The 19,239-nt window shown below is 42.0% G+C and overlaps 4 protein-coding genes across 4 annotated transcripts; all 4 read left to right on the top strand.

The window, feature by feature from the left end:
* Nucleotides 1-1,417: 1,417 nt before the first annotated feature.
* LOC127138996 (zinc finger CCHC domain-containing protein 7) lies at nt 1,418-4,883 on the top strand. The gene is made up of 3 exons (XM_051070657.1): nt 1,418-1,591; nt 1,999-2,116; nt 2,656-4,883. Exons 1-3 carry the CDS (start codon nt 1,499-1,501, stop codon nt 3,159-3,161), a joined length of 717 nt encoding a protein of 238 aa, XP_050926614.1. The 5' UTR covers nt 1,418-1,498; the 3' UTR covers nt 3,162-4,883.
* Nucleotides 4,884-5,609: 726 nt separating this feature from the next.
* LOC108896466 (uncharacterized) lies at nt 5,610-8,461 on the top strand. The gene is made up of 3 exons (XM_018695611.2): nt 5,610-5,870; nt 6,750-8,146; nt 8,258-8,461. Exons 1-2 carry the CDS (start codon nt 5,853-5,855, stop codon nt 7,356-7,358), a joined length of 627 nt encoding a protein of 208 aa, XP_018551127.1. The 5' UTR covers nt 5,610-5,852; the 3' UTR covers nt 7,359-8,146; nt 8,258-8,461.
* LOC127142437 (uncharacterized) lies at nt 8,428-9,301 on the top strand. The gene is made up of 2 exons (XM_051070277.1): nt 8,428-9,039; nt 9,178-9,301. The coding sequence occupies exons 1-2, from the start codon at nt 8,428-8,430 to the stop codon at nt 9,289-9,291; spliced, it is 726 nt and encodes a 241-aa protein (XP_050926234.1). The 3' UTR covers nt 9,292-9,301.
* Nucleotides 9,302-10,839: 1,538 nt separating this feature from the next.
* On the top strand, nt 10,840-19,239 carry pgm2 (phosphoglucomutase 2). The gene is made up of 13 exons (XM_018695721.2): nt 10,840-11,044; nt 12,580-12,747; nt 13,013-13,204; nt 13,835-13,918; nt 14,094-14,287; nt 14,488-14,677; nt 14,780-14,877; nt 15,397-15,577; nt 15,979-16,072; nt 17,237-17,366; nt 17,461-17,653; nt 17,788-17,921; nt 18,165-19,239. The coding sequence occupies exons 1-13, from the start codon at nt 10,970-10,972 to the stop codon at nt 18,265-18,267; spliced, it is 1,836 nt and encodes a 611-aa protein (XP_018551237.1). The 5' UTR covers nt 10,840-10,969; the 3' UTR covers nt 18,268-19,239.

Below are 19,239 nucleotides of genomic sequence, written 5' to 3'. Positions count from 1 at the left end.
ACATCTGTCTAAAAATATGCCTGTGTTCCGTTGACTTTCATCTCACAGCCAGGCTCTTTAGGACTCCTCTCCAAACCCCTGAGAAAGAAAGAGAAAGAGAGACACCAAACTGATTTGATCCCTCAGGCCCTCACCCTGTTAGCTATTTAGATGCCCCTGATAAGAAGCGCCGGATGAAAACAGGGAGCGGGAATGAGAGAGGGATGAAGGTTCATCCAGTTAATTAATATTGTATGAGGCAGACAACTGCTCACACGCACACAGACGCACATTCACTCCAGGTTTTCAGACAACTATCTCAGGTTGATGGGAGAATAGGAGGGGATTTCATTTCTTCTTTTCTCTCTCACTCTCTCCCTCTCTCATGTTTTCATTCATTCTGTCTATGTGCTGGATCAGAGTATGTGGAGATAACACAAGCCCAAGGTCAGGGAGGGAGAGACAGAGGGAGACCTACATCCAATTTACATGAGAGATGAATCGGAAGAGGGGCAGGAAGGGTGGAGGTCGGGGGGCTTGAGTCGGGGACTGTGATCTCCTTAGGGTGGTGCACATGTGTGTGTTTGTGTTTGAGTGTGTGTGTGTGTGTGTGTGTGTGTGTGTGTGTGTGTGTGTGTGTGTGTGCGCGTGCACTCGCAAGAGGTCTGTGATCTCCTGGCCTTTGTGATGGAGATGGGCCCGGCCGGCCTGACCCGATAATGACGCGACGCTCTAATAGCATTCATCCTTTCTGCCTCAAAACTACTCAAGCGGAAAAGAGAGAGAGAAAGGGAGAGAGAGAGGGAGAGAGGAGGAAAAACAAGTGTGAGGGGTAGATGTGGGGATTGGGGAGAGATGGAGGAAGGAGGAAGGGAGAGGAGGAGAGAAGGAGGTTAGCTAAGCTATGTTTAAGAAATGACGTGGGGCACAAATCATTTGTAATCTTGGAATCAGGGCTGAGAGAGGAAGGAGGGGGCACCTTAGATGAGTGTTAAGGTGTGCAGAGTGTGTGTGTTACATTAGCAGTAAATGCACTGCGCCCCTCTCTCTCTCTCTTTCTCTCTCTCTTCCTCTCTCTCTCTCTCTTTATCAGTGTATATTTGCTGTGGGCACTGGAGCATGGAAGGCTTTCTTCATACTGGCCCATAGGGGACGGGACCCTGTGTCCAACACACACACACACACACACACACACACACACACACACACACACACATACACATAGAGAAGGTTACTTATCATACAGGGTCATTACAGGCCTCTAACTATAGCTCCAGTAATCACTAGTTCATATCAGCACCCATATTCACCGTACAAAGCACAACAGCCTGTATCAATGGAGAGCATGGGAATGATGGCAGAGAAGAGGGAGAATGCAAAGCATATGGAAGGTTAAACCACTGATATATTGTATCTGTCATGTTCATGGGGGCAGAGGAGAAAGGTTTTAAATTTATATAAAATATATTGCTTTTTAAGTAACAAGCTTTATAAATATTCTTTTTCTGTGTTTAGACTAATGGCAGGTCCTCCTGTAAAGCAGCAGGGAGAGGACAACGGTCGATCTCCCTCATACTGTTACAACTGCTCCAGGAGAGGACACTTTGGCCATGTGAGTAGCTCACTAAAATTTTTATTTAACTGTCATGGTACATGTGTTGGTATTTGTCATTTTGCATACTTCTCTCTGGCCTGTAGACTACATTAGAGGCCAGAATGATGGCAGAAAGTGTGAGCAGGAGTTGTTCCAAGTGTAAAATTGATCTAAAAGTTTCTTCACCCCCATACAAATGCAGTGTATAGGACAAATTGGTATTGAAAAAGTTCAATTCTCACAACTGTTCATATTTCTAAATGCTAATTCTTTATTTCTATATGAGATAAGATAGTTTTTTGGAGGGAACAGTGTGTTTCACATCTAGTGTTTTCAGGTTTAACATTTTTTTTTGCCTTCTTTGTTTGTGATATCTGCGTGTGTGTGCACATGCCGTCATGCATTTTTGTGTGTATTTCCCTCAGGCGTGTACACGGCAGAGGATGTTCAATGGGGTGTATGCCACCATTCCGTTCATCAATCACTATGACACAGTGGAGGACATCAAGCGCAGACAACACAGGCTAAAGCTGAAGGTTAAAGGTAAGTCACGTTACTTCTTTCTAAGCTGTGGCCTTCTGGCTAATGTAAAAAACTGGTGTTTAGTGGTGTAATACTGTGCAAATTATTATTAAGTGTGATTGGTTTAGGATTCATAATTTATGTTTTCAGTGCAGTTGAAAAATGACATTTTTTTATTCTAGAGTTAAAATGAACGCACTCAAACACCAGCATGTGGTGAATAAAGTAATCTGAAAGAAAGGTGCTTTGAAAGAACTTCTTGTCAGAAGTTACTTGAGAAAACTGATGACACCTCTCACACAGACATGAGAGCAGTATCAATCATCGCATCTTAACTCTTAGCAAGAAAGCAAACAAACATCTTGTCATATGGTTAACAACCTCAGTGATTTTGTATGTTTGATGTAGCTGTTTACAGAGATAAAACTTAACTTAACCTGATGTCGACCCAGCTTTTGTCTGACATGAAGCCCATCGTGCTGTGGTGGCATTCCCTGCATGTAGAGAAAAAAAAAGATAAGTAAGTCATTAAATCCTTTGTGCTTCTGTCTTTACCCCAGAACTGAAGAAAAATGGCTGTTTCCCCACCACCTCTCAGACTCCTGTCACTCCAGGACCACCGAAAAAGAAACAGAAAATCAGCCATCTCGAAAACAACTGCGACCCTAACCACACACCTCAGCAAACCCCTAACAACCACAAACCCAGCCCGAACCATATCTTTTTTCGTGACAGTGACTTTAGTGACACAACACCCAAAACAAATAAGTTCAAACAACCAGAAAGCACTGGCAAAGTGAAACCGTGGAAACCTAAGAGACCAGTGCCCACCTCAAGGAACCAGCTGCCACCAGCGAAGCTAATTTTGGATGAAGCAGCTGACTTTCCCAGAGGTGGAGGCAGAGGAGCGAACATAGAGAAGAAGAAGAAGAAGAAGAGGTGGAAGAGACCAAAAAAAGCACCAGGAAACTGGGCGGTAACTGGTGAGATGCAGGGGTCAGACCCGAATCCAGAGAACGGGGCGAAGAAGAGGAAGAGGAGATATCGAAAGCCGGGGGACCGCTGACAAAAAACTCGCTGCGCAGATGTTCCCGACGGATGAGAACCTGTTTATAATCAAACAGAGGAAACGCAGCAGATAGCAGCAGTATGTCTGAGCTGTCAGGGCTGCGATCTTTATGACCAGTGGTTGTATGTTCATGATATTTAGAAACACGACTCAGGTCTTAACTGTGAAAGTTCCGCTTCAGGGGTTCATAGGCCTTTTTCCACAGATGACAGCCTGACATGTCACAGCAGGAAAAGCAAACATAATGTAAATAAATTAATGACTGATTTCAGTGTAGAGGCTTCAGTTTCAGGGTTCACAGTTTGTCAAATCTGTCTTAAAACGACAGCCATGAGACAGCCATGTACTCTTAGAGAAATAGAGGACAAAATTCACAGTCCTTGTTTTGTACAGAAATATATTCAGAGATTGATCTGAAAGCAATAGTTGGCCTCAGCAGTCTGAGTTAGACAAAGTAATTGAATATTTTTCTTTCAAAAGTTAAAATATTTTAAGTACAGGATGCCTTCTTTCTGTTACTGTCTTTCCACTGCAGCTTAGCAGGGAAACACTGGCCAGGAAAAGAAAAAGAAGGAAATTTGTACCACAATGGCAGCAGCTTTGGAAGATATCTACTTGATTTGTCTACTCAAACTGCTTTAGACAAACTTCTGAATACAAACAAATACTGCATGTTTTTTTCATTGAATGTCCAGGATGAACAGGACAAACGATTACAGCAAGTAAATACAGTTTCCATGTTTACATCAGCACCTGACTAGTAAAGTGAAAAGTAATGAACCTATCATTTAATAGTATTAGTAGTATCTGATTTTCCTACTATGATCAGTCAAAGTTTGTGCTGTGGTAAAGGCCTGTTGTGTTTGATGCTGTACTCCTGTGGTCAGTGTGAGAATTACAGCCCCTGTTCAAACTGAGGCATCGTTTCATGACTTTCATGACATGAATTGTTTCAGTGACATTTAAGTATGAGAACCAAGTTAAAACTTCACACAGTTAGTTCATTGATAATTTAGACAACTCATAACCATTGAGCATTCTCAATAAACAGGATGACTTACATTGTTAATAGACACGAAGAGAAGAAGTTAATTGCATCCACCTTCAGAGTGTACAGATTATTTTGCAGATAAATGTTTCGATTGTCATCATATTCTTTCATTTATTTGTTCATATTCATTTCTCCACATTGAAAGTTTGAGTTAAAAACAGACTCTGTTCTTTACAGTAGAAGAATGTCCTAGTGCCTCAGCTCTGAACATAATTTTAAATTTGTTGCTGCTTTTGGAACCAAGTGATGGTGAATTTTTAAAACTACTCTTGGGATATCATCCTCACTTCCATTCAGACCAGTCTTTTTTCAATAACACTCGCTAATTTGTAAATGATCTAAATATATGAACATACTGTAAATATGTTTGTTACATATATTTGATGCAAATCTGTCAGGTAGTCACTTCACCAGTTCTGGTGTGACATGGATAGCATGCGCCACTGACATGCAGCCCTGGCAGTATTAACGTTTAACCATCCAAATTTAGCTATATGTCATGTATGTCCTGGTTATAACATGATGAATCCTTAAAGACATGCAATTAAAGAGTATAAGACACGTCCTTGATAACATGAATACAGCTTACCCAAAGACTCTGAGGAAAAATAAAACTTGAATCTTCTCTAACTTATTCTGTGATTGAGGAAGAGGAATCAGTTGCATCAGTTGTCTGCTTCATCTCAGATTTTTTGGCATTTGTCTACTGGACAACTTTTAATCTTTCAATAATAATTCATCATTACAATCTGTTAACTTGACACATTAAAATCATTTGGTTCTAGTTACTAAATGTCTTTGTTTTCCAATAGATATCTGTGTTATCATAAGCTGCTGGGATTTCAGTCACCCCTCTCCCCCATCCCTCCCCTTTCTCTCCCTCCTATTCACCCCTCTCCCCCTTTTCTATGCCTCCAAGTTTGCTTCTGGGTCCAACAACAACCCTGAAACATGATTTTTTTATCTTCAGACTGAAAAGCTGCAGGCTGAAGCTGCAGCTTAATGTAAGCTACCTAACTTAAGCCCAGTGATTTTTGTGCTCACCCTTAGTAGTGATTTATATTAGTTTGAAATCTGTAGAGCCTTTAATTTAATATACAGCGGGTTAGTTGTTCATTGATCAGTCGTTTTCTCACAGAGTACTCTTACTCTTGATGCTTTAATGCATTTTCCTAGTTGAGTATTTTCACTTTGACGTAATTTTCAGCACAGGGCTTTTACTTTACTTTTTCTTAAGTGGCTGAAAACCTCCTCCACCTCTGAATAAAGCTCAATGAGACTAAAACACATAGAAAAATAGATAAAATTAATTAAATAATATATTCATAGATAAACTGCTGTAAAGATGGACAGTCTATTAGAACACAGAACCCTTAGATAACAGAGAGTTCTATTAGAACACTAGATGTATTAGAGAATTCTGTGACATCACAGAATTCTGCAAAATTCTGCAACACAGTACCTCTCTCATCTCAGAGTTTAGTTTTTATTCTCCCCAGTGAAGTGACTTAGTATTTTTATTCAAGTACAACCATCACAAGAGAAAAACACATTGACAAGACTTGAACGAAAACGACAAAAGGAAAAGAGGAAAAGACAAAGAAGAGACAAAGCAAGGAAGCCCTGCTCATCTGAAGATGTCTGAAGAGAGACAGGTAAGGTTATCCTCCTAAGATCCATGTTTTTGTATGCATTTATAATTTCTTCCTGCTTTTTGGGATTGTAGGTATAATCTGATCAGTATAAAAACTAAACCATGTCTTTGAACAGGAAGTAGTTTTTGAAAAAAAAAATTAAGTTGACATATGGGAACAATGGGTTTATTTTACTGTGTGACAAAATAAAGTCATTAGTGTATTTAGTGTATCATTTCAATGCCTGTGCATGGGTATGCAAAAACAAAAAAAGCCTCATGATTGTTCAACATTTTGTAACTCTACATTTTCCTTACTCTATACTCCAAACTAGTGTCACACTCGTTGGCCTATGTGAACCTCTGCTAATATTTACTAACGGGCTACATAGCACCACTCTCTCTTTTTGTCTTTCATTGAAATGAAGAATAAGGATCCGGAAAGCTGAAAAATCAAATATGAATGTCCTGTTGTAATCTTTGTTGTCTTGTCAAATTTGTATGACATATCAAGCAACAAATGTTACTGAGCACATAAAAACCCAGTCTCAACCATAACATTTAATTAGGTTTTGTTCCTCTTATACCTTTATCTTTATCTTGGTTGTAGAATGTGATGACAGAGATTGCCACTGTCTTGTTTTTACACTGTTGAGTGCATTGCGATTTTGTTAATACTAGATTGCACAAAAAAAGTATCAGCTACCGAGGACAACAGTTTTAAGTTTAGCAAAATGAAATATACAGGTACAGCAAACCCAAAATGCAATGTCCCCATTTGAGGATACAGGGTCTCAGGAGCTTAAATGCACTTTACAGTATCAAGTATCAGTAGTAAGTTAGTTTAGATCTTTAGATCTGCTCAGTTTAAAGACACAGAAAATGTATATTTCCCCACTAGGACACTGCTCCAAGCAGCATGGACAAAACTGTAGAAAAGATCGCTGACACCCTCGTTTCAGACGTCATTGAACAGGTTGCTGCGAATCTCAGTGAGCTGTTGCAAAATGTTCGCCGCTGGGATTCAGACGAGCATGCCGTGTCTGAGGATAACAAAGATGGATCCTCAGCTGGTTCTCTCGTCCAACAGAGGGTCCAGCAACATCTGGAGAAGTTTTTCGCTATGCGGCAGGTGTTTGCTGAGCATCGTGGGAATGGTCCAGAGGACGACGAGGTCACCGAAGAAGACGTCTCTCCAGCTATGTCTGAGGTGGTAGTTACACCCGATTCCCAGGAGAGCACCAAATCAGCCAGCAAAGCCAAGAAACCAGTTGCTATGCCATTCATGAACAAGCTGAAGTTGGTGTGGAAGAGCCACTTTGGCAGAAAGCATAGCAAGAAGGTCAAAAGGGCTTCTGATAGACACCTGAGCTCCAGTCCTGAGAAGCAGTCCATGGATGAAGAGGATGCCATAGAGAGTGAGAGAGAACAAGAAGCCTCCATCAGCTTGTTTCTGTCACCCAAACAGGTAGATGAAGTTCCTCAGCCAAAGGGTGAACTGCTGGACTGAAAATGAAACAGATTTCCAGGAGGAGATGAGACACGATGAGGTTCTGAGGGCTGCTGCCGACACTGAGGAGGAGGTGTCTACCCCTGACCTGGTGGACAGCTGCTCTCAGGCCTTTGAAAAAACCTCAACTCAGACTTCCCTGGTGCAGACAATTCAAGTCTTGCCCATCAAAGACCAGGAAGACTTTTACACAACTAAGGCTGATGAACAGACAATAAAAAACCCTCTAGAGCCAGAGAAAGAGGGAGACGATAAAGAGAGCACGGAAGTGAGGATCCCTGACACAGGATCATCCTCCTAGACTCTCCAGTATGTCAGAGGAGAGCAAGACCGGCAGCTTCATCTGCTTCCCCTCCATGTACCCCCCCATCCATCTATGAGGCAGCAAACATGATTGTCAGCCAAGTCATTGAGCAGGCCATCAGGACACTGGAGTCTGAGGCCAAAGCCAAGAGATCAGCCAGTACAACCATCTTCAAAACACTGAAGACAGCGTGGAAGAAACGCTTTGGCAAGAGGCAGAGAAATAAGGTCGTACCAACTTCACAGGATGAGGGTCAAGCTGAGTCTTTTGGTCTGGAAGAACTGTTTGCTGAGCCTGTCGAGGTGAAACCTGCAGAGGCTGAGGACGACAAGGTAATGGAGATACCATCAGGACCTTCAGAAGAGGATGGACGTACTGTGGTTTCCCAGGGAGGAAATGAAGCAGCAGCAGACCAGACAGTCATCATGAATTCCTCCACCATGTCTCTCGTGATAATGAGATTCTTCCAGGGTCTCACTGAAGAGTAGGTCATTTATTTTCCCACTGAAACTCTAGTGGATACTTGAAAACATTTATGACATATGAGTGCATTATTTCTGTGTTTCACCTTTTGTGTCTGTTCTCTCTTCTTTAGGCAATGGAGGGAAGTCAGCGAGGGCGTTTTCAATCGAGACGTGAAGGAGAAGCTGATTGACATGTGTGTGGATGTGTTGAAGTTCTCCTCAGACTCAGTCATTAAAAATGTCTTGGAGTCACTCGCTCAGTCATCCACCTCATCCGGCACATTCACCCTGAAGACCCACTATGACATCCAGAGAAGTGTGGAGCGCTCCTTCAGCCAGGCTGCTCTGTAATATCGTTGGGACAGATATCCCTGTTAGGATTTCACCTGAATTCACAGAGGCCATAGCGACTGAGGTATTTGAAGCAGTCACCCCTGTCCTCTCCGTGGCCATACAAGCCTCAGTGGATGAACGGTCCTTGATCGCCACTGCTCCTGCCAACCTCCAGGTGTCAAAGGACAAAGCAGCCAAGAAGACTCTGGCAGGAGCTATTTCCACCATGAAATCCCTCCTTACTGGACGAGGCGCTGTGATCAAAAGGAGGGTTATGTCACAACAAGGGTTGGAACCTAACATAAACAAGAAGCCAGCCAGAGGACGTGAAGACAAAAAAAATGAGTCTGTGTGGAGGAGGTGTTTCAGGCAGAAGAGAAGGATCCAGCCATTTTCACTGGAGGATCCAACTGAATCAAATGGCGCTAAAAAAAGCAAAGAGGAGTCCCGCTCTCCTCTGGCATCATCCTCCATCACAGAGGACCCACCCCTGAATGAGACCATGACTAGTGAGATCCAGGAGGAAGAGGAGACCAAGACAAACGGCTTCTGCAGCATCTTCTGCAACATCTTCTCAAAGGTAATGAAACTTTCTCAAGACCAAACAACAAGTCTAGTTGTCTTTGACTTAAAGACATCTGATCACTGTTGCATTCTTGTTGAACTGTGGCCTTTTATTTTTGCTTTTGTACTGATGTGTTGTTTGTTTTTCTTAAAGAAAAAGAATGAAAAGAAGAAAAAGGAGAAGACGACTCCGTCCAAAAAACTTCCCCTTTGGATGCGGCTGTTCTGCTGTCCATGCACCTGTCCACGCTGCCGCTCCTCCCCTTAAGCTGCAGCCACCCCCCTTTCTTTTCTCTCACCCCTCACCCCTTCTCCAACATCCCCTTTTCTCCCCTCTTCTCCACCCCTCGAACACCCCCCCACCCCCCACCCCCTCACCCCACCCCCCCGTCTCTCCCTCAACCCCTCCCCACCACCCACCCCCTCTTCTCTCTCCCCTCTCCCCCTCTCTCTTCTCTCTCTCTTTCCCTCACAACCCAACCGGTCGAGGCAGATGGCCGTCCACCAAGAGCCTGGGTTCTGCTCGAGGTTTCTTCCTGTTAAAAGGGAGTTTTTCCTCGCCACTGTTGCCACAAGTGCTTGCTCTTGGGGGAATGTTGGGTCTCTATTTCTCGGCCCCACTCAAAAACTTTTTAATTTGGCTTTAATAAAATTAACTTCAATTAAATATTCAAAAGATTAGTCACTGTCTTTCTCTATTCACTGTATAAATGCCTGAATATTGATGGTACTTCTGGTTTGTTGGACACCTGCATAAGAGGAGTGAACTGGAACATGATTTTCTCGGTTTCTGAGAAATCAAACAAACTTCCTAAAATCTTACAGTCCTGTACCTTAGAAGCTGCAGTGTTATGTTCACTTAGAGGTATATTGACTGAATGACAGTTGCAACACTCCAATGATGGGACTGCACATGAAACTCTCCTGGTTGAATCATCAGTACCAAAAATAAACAAATTAGAAAATACCAGAGAAGACTGTCAGTGTGTTTTCAAGTAAGAAACATCCAATCACAGACATTCAAATTCTGCTTAAAAGTGAAGTCTTAAAGTGCTGAACTAAACTCATGCTGATTTTTTCTATACATGCTAGTACAGAAAGTCCCATCGACTCACCCACAGAGAGAATGGTGTTTTCCAGTGTTAGCTTAGATGAGACAGTGAAGCATCAGCTCAACCTTTCACAAATAGAAATTAAACAAACAAACAAAAAAGTGAAATTGCTCACTGAATTTCTTGTAATTTCATTGAATTTGGGCTTGAAATGACATTTTTGGGCCTGATAATGATTGATGCCCCAGGCACTCTCCACAAACATCTCTCTGCTGTGTACATCCATTAGCCCAGCAGCTGAAATGGACAGTGTCTCCCTCAGTTGCATAAAGAAAATAAAACAATCAACAAAACACGTAAATTGCCCAGGGGTGCCCAAAGTTTTGCATATAATTGTACTATTGGGTAGTTAAAACTATATCATCATATTTTTGAGATGATGATGTGTTTTTATAAAAGTAATAACTAGAAAGTGGAGTAATGTTTTTCTCTTTGCTGGGGCATCAGTATTTTATTTAAGTAATTGTAGTGTTCACCACCTGGACTATGTACCACTGACGCCATTTTAGCGATCTGTACATTCCAGAGGTTATGTATTTACTATTTTAACACAAAAAACTCCATTCTCTCCCCCAGCTTCCTCCACTTGTTTGAGCTGGCAATAAACGTTTAATTGCTCAGTAATTCCTACATTTTACTGTGGTCTATGAAGGCATCAAATGAGTAACTCGTGACGCGCTACGTCGCTCCGCCCCGCGCCGTGCATGCGAGCGGTCACATCCACACCTGCCCTTTCCGCTTCGTGACGGGAAGAGGTTTCAAAGTGAGCGTCTTCACCTCGTATTAGCACAGATAGTGAGCAGGACAGTCTCTGGATTCGGGCGGTGAAGAGAAATGGAAAACGGTTCGTTAACCACCGGTGACACAGAGCTGGACCAGGCTGTCAGGCAGTGGCTGCAGTATGACAAGGTAAGCTGACAGCTAGCGAGCTAGCTCAGTGTGCTGTACTGTAGTTAGTTAGCTAAATACACTAAATGTTACTGGGCGTCATACAAGTTATTCAGTGCTATATGAATATCACAGTGTAGCAGGGACTCTCTGTGGGAATAACGAAGTATGGTTTATAACGGTATAACGAGAACTAGGAAGGATACTTTGTAAAAACATCACTCACTCAAGATGTAACTAATGCTGCATTAATTCATTTCACTGTGGTAATTCCTTATTTTACAGATCTGTACTTTACTAATATTTCTTTTTTTAAAAATAGGAGAAGTCCATGTAATCTGGTACAAGTAGTGATGAGAAAAAATGCTGTTTGTCAATTCATTTTTCTAGTTTAACACCGATGTGAAATCTGTCTACGAGCAAGTAAACAAAGCAACATATAGAATAAGAATAAGGCGTAAATGAATAATGAATTAATATTACCTCGAGGCAATATGGAGTAGCTCTCTAAAGGAACTTCCCCTTTTGCTTAAAAATCACTCCTAATGATCTTTGCAGGAAAATAACATGTAAAATAAAGCATATATGGGTAGAGATGTTATAAGGGAACCTAGAGATACTCTGGTGTAGGTTTATGTTTTTACCATAGAGAAAAATCAGATGTTTTTTTGTCATAGATCTTCACACAGCACATCTCCTCTTCCTTTAGAAGCTGTCTGCAAGTGAAATAATGGACTTCCCCCACACACACACACACAGTGATAAACTAATCATAAGTGATTTCACAAAGTAAAAAGCCTGGTCACACGATGTAATCAGACTGACATGCATCCTGCCATCTGACCAACACAAACAGCGTCATTCATGGCCTTAAAGAGATATGGGATGCCACCAATCAGGTCACATTGGAAAAGGAACCCAAATTCATTAGTCTTAAGATAATTGCGTTAAGGCAGCTTGCTCAGTGGCTCATCTGAATAGGAGGCATCATATGGACCCACTTAATGTATGTAGGGTTAACATTTCTAAACAGACTGACTCCATAGCAAAGTTTTTACTTTACCACTACTACTACTTAGAAAATGTACACATCATTCATTCACAACAAAATGCACCACAGTTGATAAAAGGGACCTGAATTTTCCTAAAGTCTATAAAAAGTAGTCACAGATTTGAATACATGTCCTTTATAAACCTCATTGTTATCTGAATTAGAGCTGAAACAGAAACAAGACATCTTCCCACATATTCTGATAATCAATTAAGTCATATTTAAATTAAGTAAAACAGCTAAAAGTTCACTTCTCAAATGTGAGTATTTGCTTATTTTCTATTTATTGTCTCCTATGATAATAAACTGAATACTTTTGGACTGTTGGACACCTGGCAGTACCAAGAAGGGAAATAAAAGTTTGACTAAAACTGGCTTTTTCAAAGTTACAATAGAAATTATAGTGACTTTTCTAACCTGATCTCTAGCTGTAAGATCTACACTAGTTTTTAGTAAATGTAGATAATACTGTGGGAGTTATCCCTTTGTTTTTCCTTCTCCGTAGAATCCCAAAACAGCATCTATGGTGCAGGACATGGTGAAGGAAGGAGCAGTGGAGGCTTTGAAGAAATGTTTCTCCTCCAGGATGGAGTTTGGCACAGCAGGTCTGAGAGCAGCCATGGGCCCCGGCATTTCCTGTATGAATGACCTCACTATCATCCAAACCACACAGGTCAGTTAATAGATAACTACTTTAGTTTGTCTATGCATTAAGCATCAGCTCACATGGAAAGTCAGACATAATACTGATTCTAGTTCTCTGCTACTGAATCAGTCGAGACATGCCAACGTCTTTTTACCCATCACCGTAGGAACTCCGTGCATCTGCCTTTCTCACCAGCATCCTGTTGCTGTTACTAAATGTCCTCCATTGCCAGTTAACACCTCTTCCTCTCCAAATGGTCTCTTATGTCCCCAAACGTTTTCTTCGATGACAGGGTTTCTGTCGCTACCTGGAGGACAGTTTTGAGAACCTTAAGGAGCGAGGGGTGGTGATTGGTTATGACGCCCGAGCCCACCCTACCAGCGGGGGCAGCAGCAAGCGTTTCGCCAGCCTGGCTGCAGCTGTTTTCATCAGCCGAGGGGTTCCTGTCCACCTTTTCTCTGACATCACCCCTACACCGTTTGTGGTAATCACTTGAACTTCTGTTATTTCCTCATTTTGGGTTGTTTTTTTTTTTCTCTTTTTTTGGTCATTGCAACACATTAAAACAGAAGTATCCTTTTACTGCTTATGTTTACATTTTAAACCTGCTTTAAATCATCTTAAGGTAAGTGAAGCTGAGAAACCAAATTCTTTTGTCAGAGCAATTTGTCTGCTGTCATGCCACTCCACTGACTAACAAGTCAGTGTGACAGAAGCTGCAGGGCAAATTCCATTCAAAAAGTACACTGTATGTTGCATAATGTGTATATGATTCAGTGGGCTGTGTCTGAAAAGATTCCCAGTCATCCAGGTCATTAAATCCAAGAAAAGTTGGATTTGGGGGCAACTGCACTTGGTTGTAGATACTAGAAGACTTTGTCAGTTGTCAGTTAGTCAGACTGATGGGGGAGACCCAGGTATTTTGAAGTGTAAAACAACATTTTTTTGGAGTCATGTGAGGCTAAGTGTGAGTGGTTGTTAAATCTCCTGGGTAGGGGATGAAAGGACGGTATTGTAGGTGTCGTAGACTTCCTCCTCTGTTGAAGGAGTGTGTAGTCTAGCACAATGTTTGAGTATGTTGGAAAGTAATACGTTCCTGTCCTTCTCCCTGCAGCCTTTCACAGTTTCCCACCTGGGTCTGTGTGCTGGTATCATGGTTACAGCCTCTCACAACCCCAAACAAGACAATGGCTACAAGGTAATACTTTTCACTTAGTTACCATTTGCCAATATCCTTTTTTTGGTAAAACTTGCTTCTGGCTGACCCTGATTAAAATCTGAACACTGCTGATAAATGTATGCGATTCCTTTGGTCTTCCTTCTTCAGCGTATCTGCTGTTATATCTGTCGTCTTTCGCTCTCTCGGGCCTCAGGTGTACTGGGAGAACGGTGCCCAGATTGTGTCTCCTCATGACAAAGGAATCTCCACGGCCATAGAGGAGAACCTGGAGCCTTGGCCTGAGTCCTGGAACGCAGAGGACGCCCTGAAGAGTCCCTTGCTTAAAGACCCCTACCAGGACATCCACACAGAATATTTTAAAGCGATCCAGAAACACTGTCATCATAGGTGCTCCTCCGATAAAACTACTTATTGAGCAGCATATATAATTTAAGACACCTGGGGGCAGAGAAGAGCATGCTGTAGAACTAGATAAAGTGTGTTCACCAGCTGATTCTGATCAGCATGTTTCACACGTTTAGGCCATAACAAGGCAAATAGAGTTTAAATGTACAAATATGTGTTGACCCTTGCTTCTGTCTCCACAGGGAAATAAACAAGAGTTCAGAGGTTAAAATTGTGCATACATCTGTGCACGGTGTTGGGCATGCATTTGTCCAGTCAGCTTTCAAGGCATTTGAACTTCACCCTCCATATGCCGTGGAGGAGCAGAAAGATCCAGATCCTGACTTCCCCACTGTCAAATATCCCAATCCTGAGGAGGGAGAGGGAGTCCTGGTACGCACTGAACATTCACACAATGATATATACTGTATATAAATGTATATACCATGCTGTAGTTTAAGGTGTAACGTGTGTGTGCGTGTGTATACTTTGCAGACATTGTCATTTGCACTGGCAGAGAGGGAGGGAGCCACTGTGGTTTTGGCGAATGATCCTGATGCTGATCGACTGGCGATTGCTGAGAAGCAGGAGGGGTGTGTGTTTGTGTGCATTTAATTATATTACACTAGTTACACCCTTTAACAACGATGAACTGAACAATCACATGAGCCACAGTGTGAGAATTTCACACATCTTTGTAGAGGAGTTTTTTAATGTCTCAAATGAATCAGTGGCTGAGTTGATGGGGCAGGTTTTATGTTGTATTCTGTAAGTTTTATCACTCTACATCACTCTTTAATTGCTGTTTTAAGGCCTTCTCTGCGCTGCCAAGTAATTCAAGCAGAGAAAATACTCAATCCCCTTTTTATTGAAATTGGATTTTATTTCTTTTTGCCAGTAACAGCCCACAAAACATCACAATCATCCTTAAAAACCTATCATGTGTCATTTTTGAGTCACTGTAGATTGTAAATTCCTTCTCTGGTCAATAAAAAAACCCCTCATATTTCTGGAAACCAAATCAAGGACATGACCTCAGTGTCCCCAAAAGTAGCTGCAGCCCTGAATAAAACACATTATCATTCTCATCTTTATGTCTCTCCCTGTGTCAGTGGACAGTGGCGGGTGTTCAGTGGTAATGAGTTGGGAGCGTTGCTGGGTTGGTGGATGTTCCGCTGCTGGAAACAGCAAAACTCTGACACTGGCGCTGTGAAAAGCCTCTACATGCTGTCGAGCACCGTCTCATCCAAGATCCTGCGTGCCATCGCTCTTAAGGAGGGTTTCCACTTTGAGGTAAAGCAATCAAATCCAAGACTGTAATAAATGGGCGACATTAATGTCCCATATTTTACAGTTTTCCAGTGTTTTATTTTAAGTTTTCATATCCAGATAGATAGATAGAAGATACATTTGTGGCTTTAAGAACCAAAAACCACTGTAATCTCCTCTCTCACACTTCTCTCTGGAGCTGTAGCAAGAACACAGCATTGTGTGTCAGCCAATCAGAAGAGAGGCTCAGAGCCTCAGTGAAGCAGCTCATGCTTCCAGTAATAATATTTTAAGTTGGGAGAAAAAGTGTATCTAAGGGATATCAGCATTATAGTTAAAAGCACTCTATTATAGTTGTGCTTCACCATCACAAATGTTGTAAATGTTTCAAAACTTCATGCTCACTGTCACCACTGTTTGGACAGGAAACATTAACAGGGTTCAAGTGGATGGGGAACAGAGCCAGAGACCTTTTGGACCAGGGCAAGACTGTTCTCTTTGCCTTTGAGGAGGCCATAGGTATGCACACACACACACACACACACACACACAAAAACAGAAATTAATGTCATCCAGTAGCATAATTATAGGGATACAGTCCTAATTGATTCTTTGTGGCATCACATTACAAAAGTTTGTGCGCATGATGATCCTCACAATGTCACAAGCTGAGTTAATTTGATCGGCTTAAAAGTATTCATGTGAGGTAAATTTTGTCTGGGATCAGTTGACGGCCAAGTTCAACTCACTATTTGAGTGTTACTGAAATCATTTTGCCTCAAGATCTAAACTGGAGCGAGGTCTGCTGAGAAACCTTACGTAAAACACACTTTACTGAGCAACAGCGCCCTCTACAGCCACGAGTGGTAATTAATTCTGTTGTGCTCTAAGTCCGAGCTGTTAAGTAGTTTTCATGTACAGAAAACAAAGACCAGAGCCTACTGCATAATCCCACTTACTGAACTGAAACATGGCCAAATGTATATTCCTCATGATCCCTGGCTCCTGTGGCCTAAAGTGCTGTCGCTGCACCAAACACACCAAACTCTGTTTAGAATTCTATAAACACCTGTTTTCAGCAGTTTAAGCCACTGACTATCACTTAGGCACTTCTCTCGCTAGATCACACCTGCTCACCAAACTTACATAGTGCAAAAAAGGCGTGTGGGACGTGGAGTGGGAGTGACAGAGGCACCATTCTCCTTATTTCAAGGCAGTGTTTCACCACAATGATTTTTAAGCTGTTGCTTTAAGGTAAAATAAGTAGACTGAAGCAGTGTAGCAGCCAGCATCTACTGAACTGTATTCATGCTGGTTTTCTAACCATGCGGTTACTTGTTAAAGGGAAAAAAATCAATGATTAAAATCAGTAAAAGCATGAGAACATCAGACGTGTCAGCTGAGGACCCTGGTCTCGGTTATTTGCAGTTTTTGAGCCATGCCCACAGTCAAACACCGTGTACTGGATTTAAGGTTGTTTGGAGTGAACATTACAGTTGCTCGCTCAAACACACAGCATCACATAGTTTAGAGCATTTCCATAAAACATAATTATGATGCTGTAATTGGAATCACTCACCTTCGCATGCACTGTTAGTAAAGGAAGCAAACGACTAGAGCAGCTGGAGGTTTGCACATACCAGGGATGAACTGGAAGTGTGCGTGTGTCTGTGTATGTTGCAGGGTATATGTGTAGTCCCTCTGTATTGGACAAGGATGGAGTGAGTGCTGCAGCCATAGCAGGAGAGATGATTTCCTATCTGGCCACTAAAAACACCAGCCTTTCCCAACAGCTCACTACCATCTATGAAGAGTAAGACACACACATATGCACGTTATACTCTGTTCTCTGAACTTGAAACTCCAAACTTTTAACTCACTTTAATCTTTCTACTTCTCATTGTCAGGTACGGCTACCACATCAGCAAGAACTCCTACTTCATCTGCCACGACCAGGATGTGATCCGCAGCTTGTTCGAGCGGCTGCGCAACTACGGTGGTCAGAAGGACTCGTATCCCACCCAGTGTGGTCGCTTCTCCATTTCTGCTGTACGAGACCTGACCACCGGGTACGACAGCAACCGACCCGATAAAAAGGCTGTAAGGGCACAAACTCACACATGTACATCCACACAGAGCCACACAATGGCTTTTGCTGCAGAGGTGGCAAAGATATAAAAAATAAAACAGGTTATGAACTTGTTTGTCTGTCACTCCCTCCTCTCATCGCCCAGGTTCTTCCCACCTCCAGTTCCAGTCAGATGATCACTTTTACCTTCTCTAATGGGGGCGTGGCCACTATGAGGACCAGCGGCACTGAGCCAAAAATCAAATATTACACTGAACTCTGTGCTGCTCCCGGTAACAGGTAGGTCACTGTAGAGACCAGCTCAACAATTGACGAATGTCTGTAAGGCTTCATTAGACCAGAAAAATCACCATTTCCCTAAAGTCCAAGTGCATGGCTTTATATTTTTTGTTTGGAGATGCTGGAACAGTGAATAACAAATAAGACTTTTTCTGAATAGCTTTAAATGTCTTAACTGTAAACGCAGTTCAACGCAGTTACTTACAGTTTTCTATTTTCCTTCTCTCTCTGGATTTCTAACAGTGATGTGGCGCACCTGAAGAAGGAACTGGACGACTTGGTTGATGCTATCGTTGAAAACTTCTTCGAGCCGCAGAAGAATAAGTTGCAGCCAAAGCCAGAGTAGCACTGATCAGACAAAAACAGTCACAAACAAGACAAGATGTTGCTAATACCTCTGACCACACAATGTCTTAATTATTCCAGAAGGGATTCTTGATTTAATACAGGCTTCACTTTGCTTTATAACTGCTGTAATGACAACTCTGCCACATTGTTTTTTCCTAGTTGGACCAGCGATGTCGATCACTGATGAATCTGTCTTTATTTTAATAATCTGCTGTGACAGCCTCTAATCTCTACTTTGAGTTTAGCCACCCGTCTATTCTGAGGGTGTAGCTATGGGTCCAGACCCAGATCCATCAGTCATCATGCATCACAGCTACATGATGTGGATTCAGTTCACCACCATGCTGGAGATCTTAAACCACAGCTGTAAAATGTTCATCACTCTACAGCCACAACCATTCCTGCTCTCTGGCTGCGTGATACAGATCACTGTATAATCACTTGTATTTAACATCATGCATTCCACACTGTGCTTCAGCATCAACTGCAAGGCTGCTAACATGAAGAGTTAGAGAGGGGTGGAGGTGAAAATTGCTGAAAGTGATATTGTAACTATCTTTAATGGCTGTTGAATGTGTAATAAGTTATAACATTGAACATAACAGTAGAATTGTTTTCAATATTTAAAAAATTTAAAAACCTATCATTGTAATGTTGCTAGTTGGTAAAATGACCAAGCTTAAAACCTTAGAGCACCACCAAGTGGAGATGTTGTACATGAATTTGTCAGATGCATCCACCTCCCATTACTTGTCACGAGTAGATGTTATGACTCAAAGGGACTATTGACACCAATAAGTTAAATGTACAACTAACAACCTCCCCAGTATTTAAGTGATGTTTACAGACTACTCCTGAAATGTAGTAGTGTGAAATAGCAGCTCACCTCTTCCTATGTGCCTCATATTCCAAAATACTGTGCTGAAAAGACAAATTTAATTCAATAAAGAACCGGTTTCTAACAGTTGAA

Source organism: Lates calcarifer, linkage group LG5 (assembly GCF_001640805.2).
Source record: "Lates calcarifer isolate ASB-BC8 linkage group LG5, TLL_Latcal_v3, whole genome shotgun sequence".
NCBI classification, from domain to species: domain Eukaryota; kingdom Metazoa; phylum Chordata; class Actinopteri; family Centropomidae; genus Lates; species Lates calcarifer.
The sequence above is the reverse complement of the archived record's forward strand: the minus strand, read 5'-3'. Positions and strand labels throughout refer to the sequence as shown.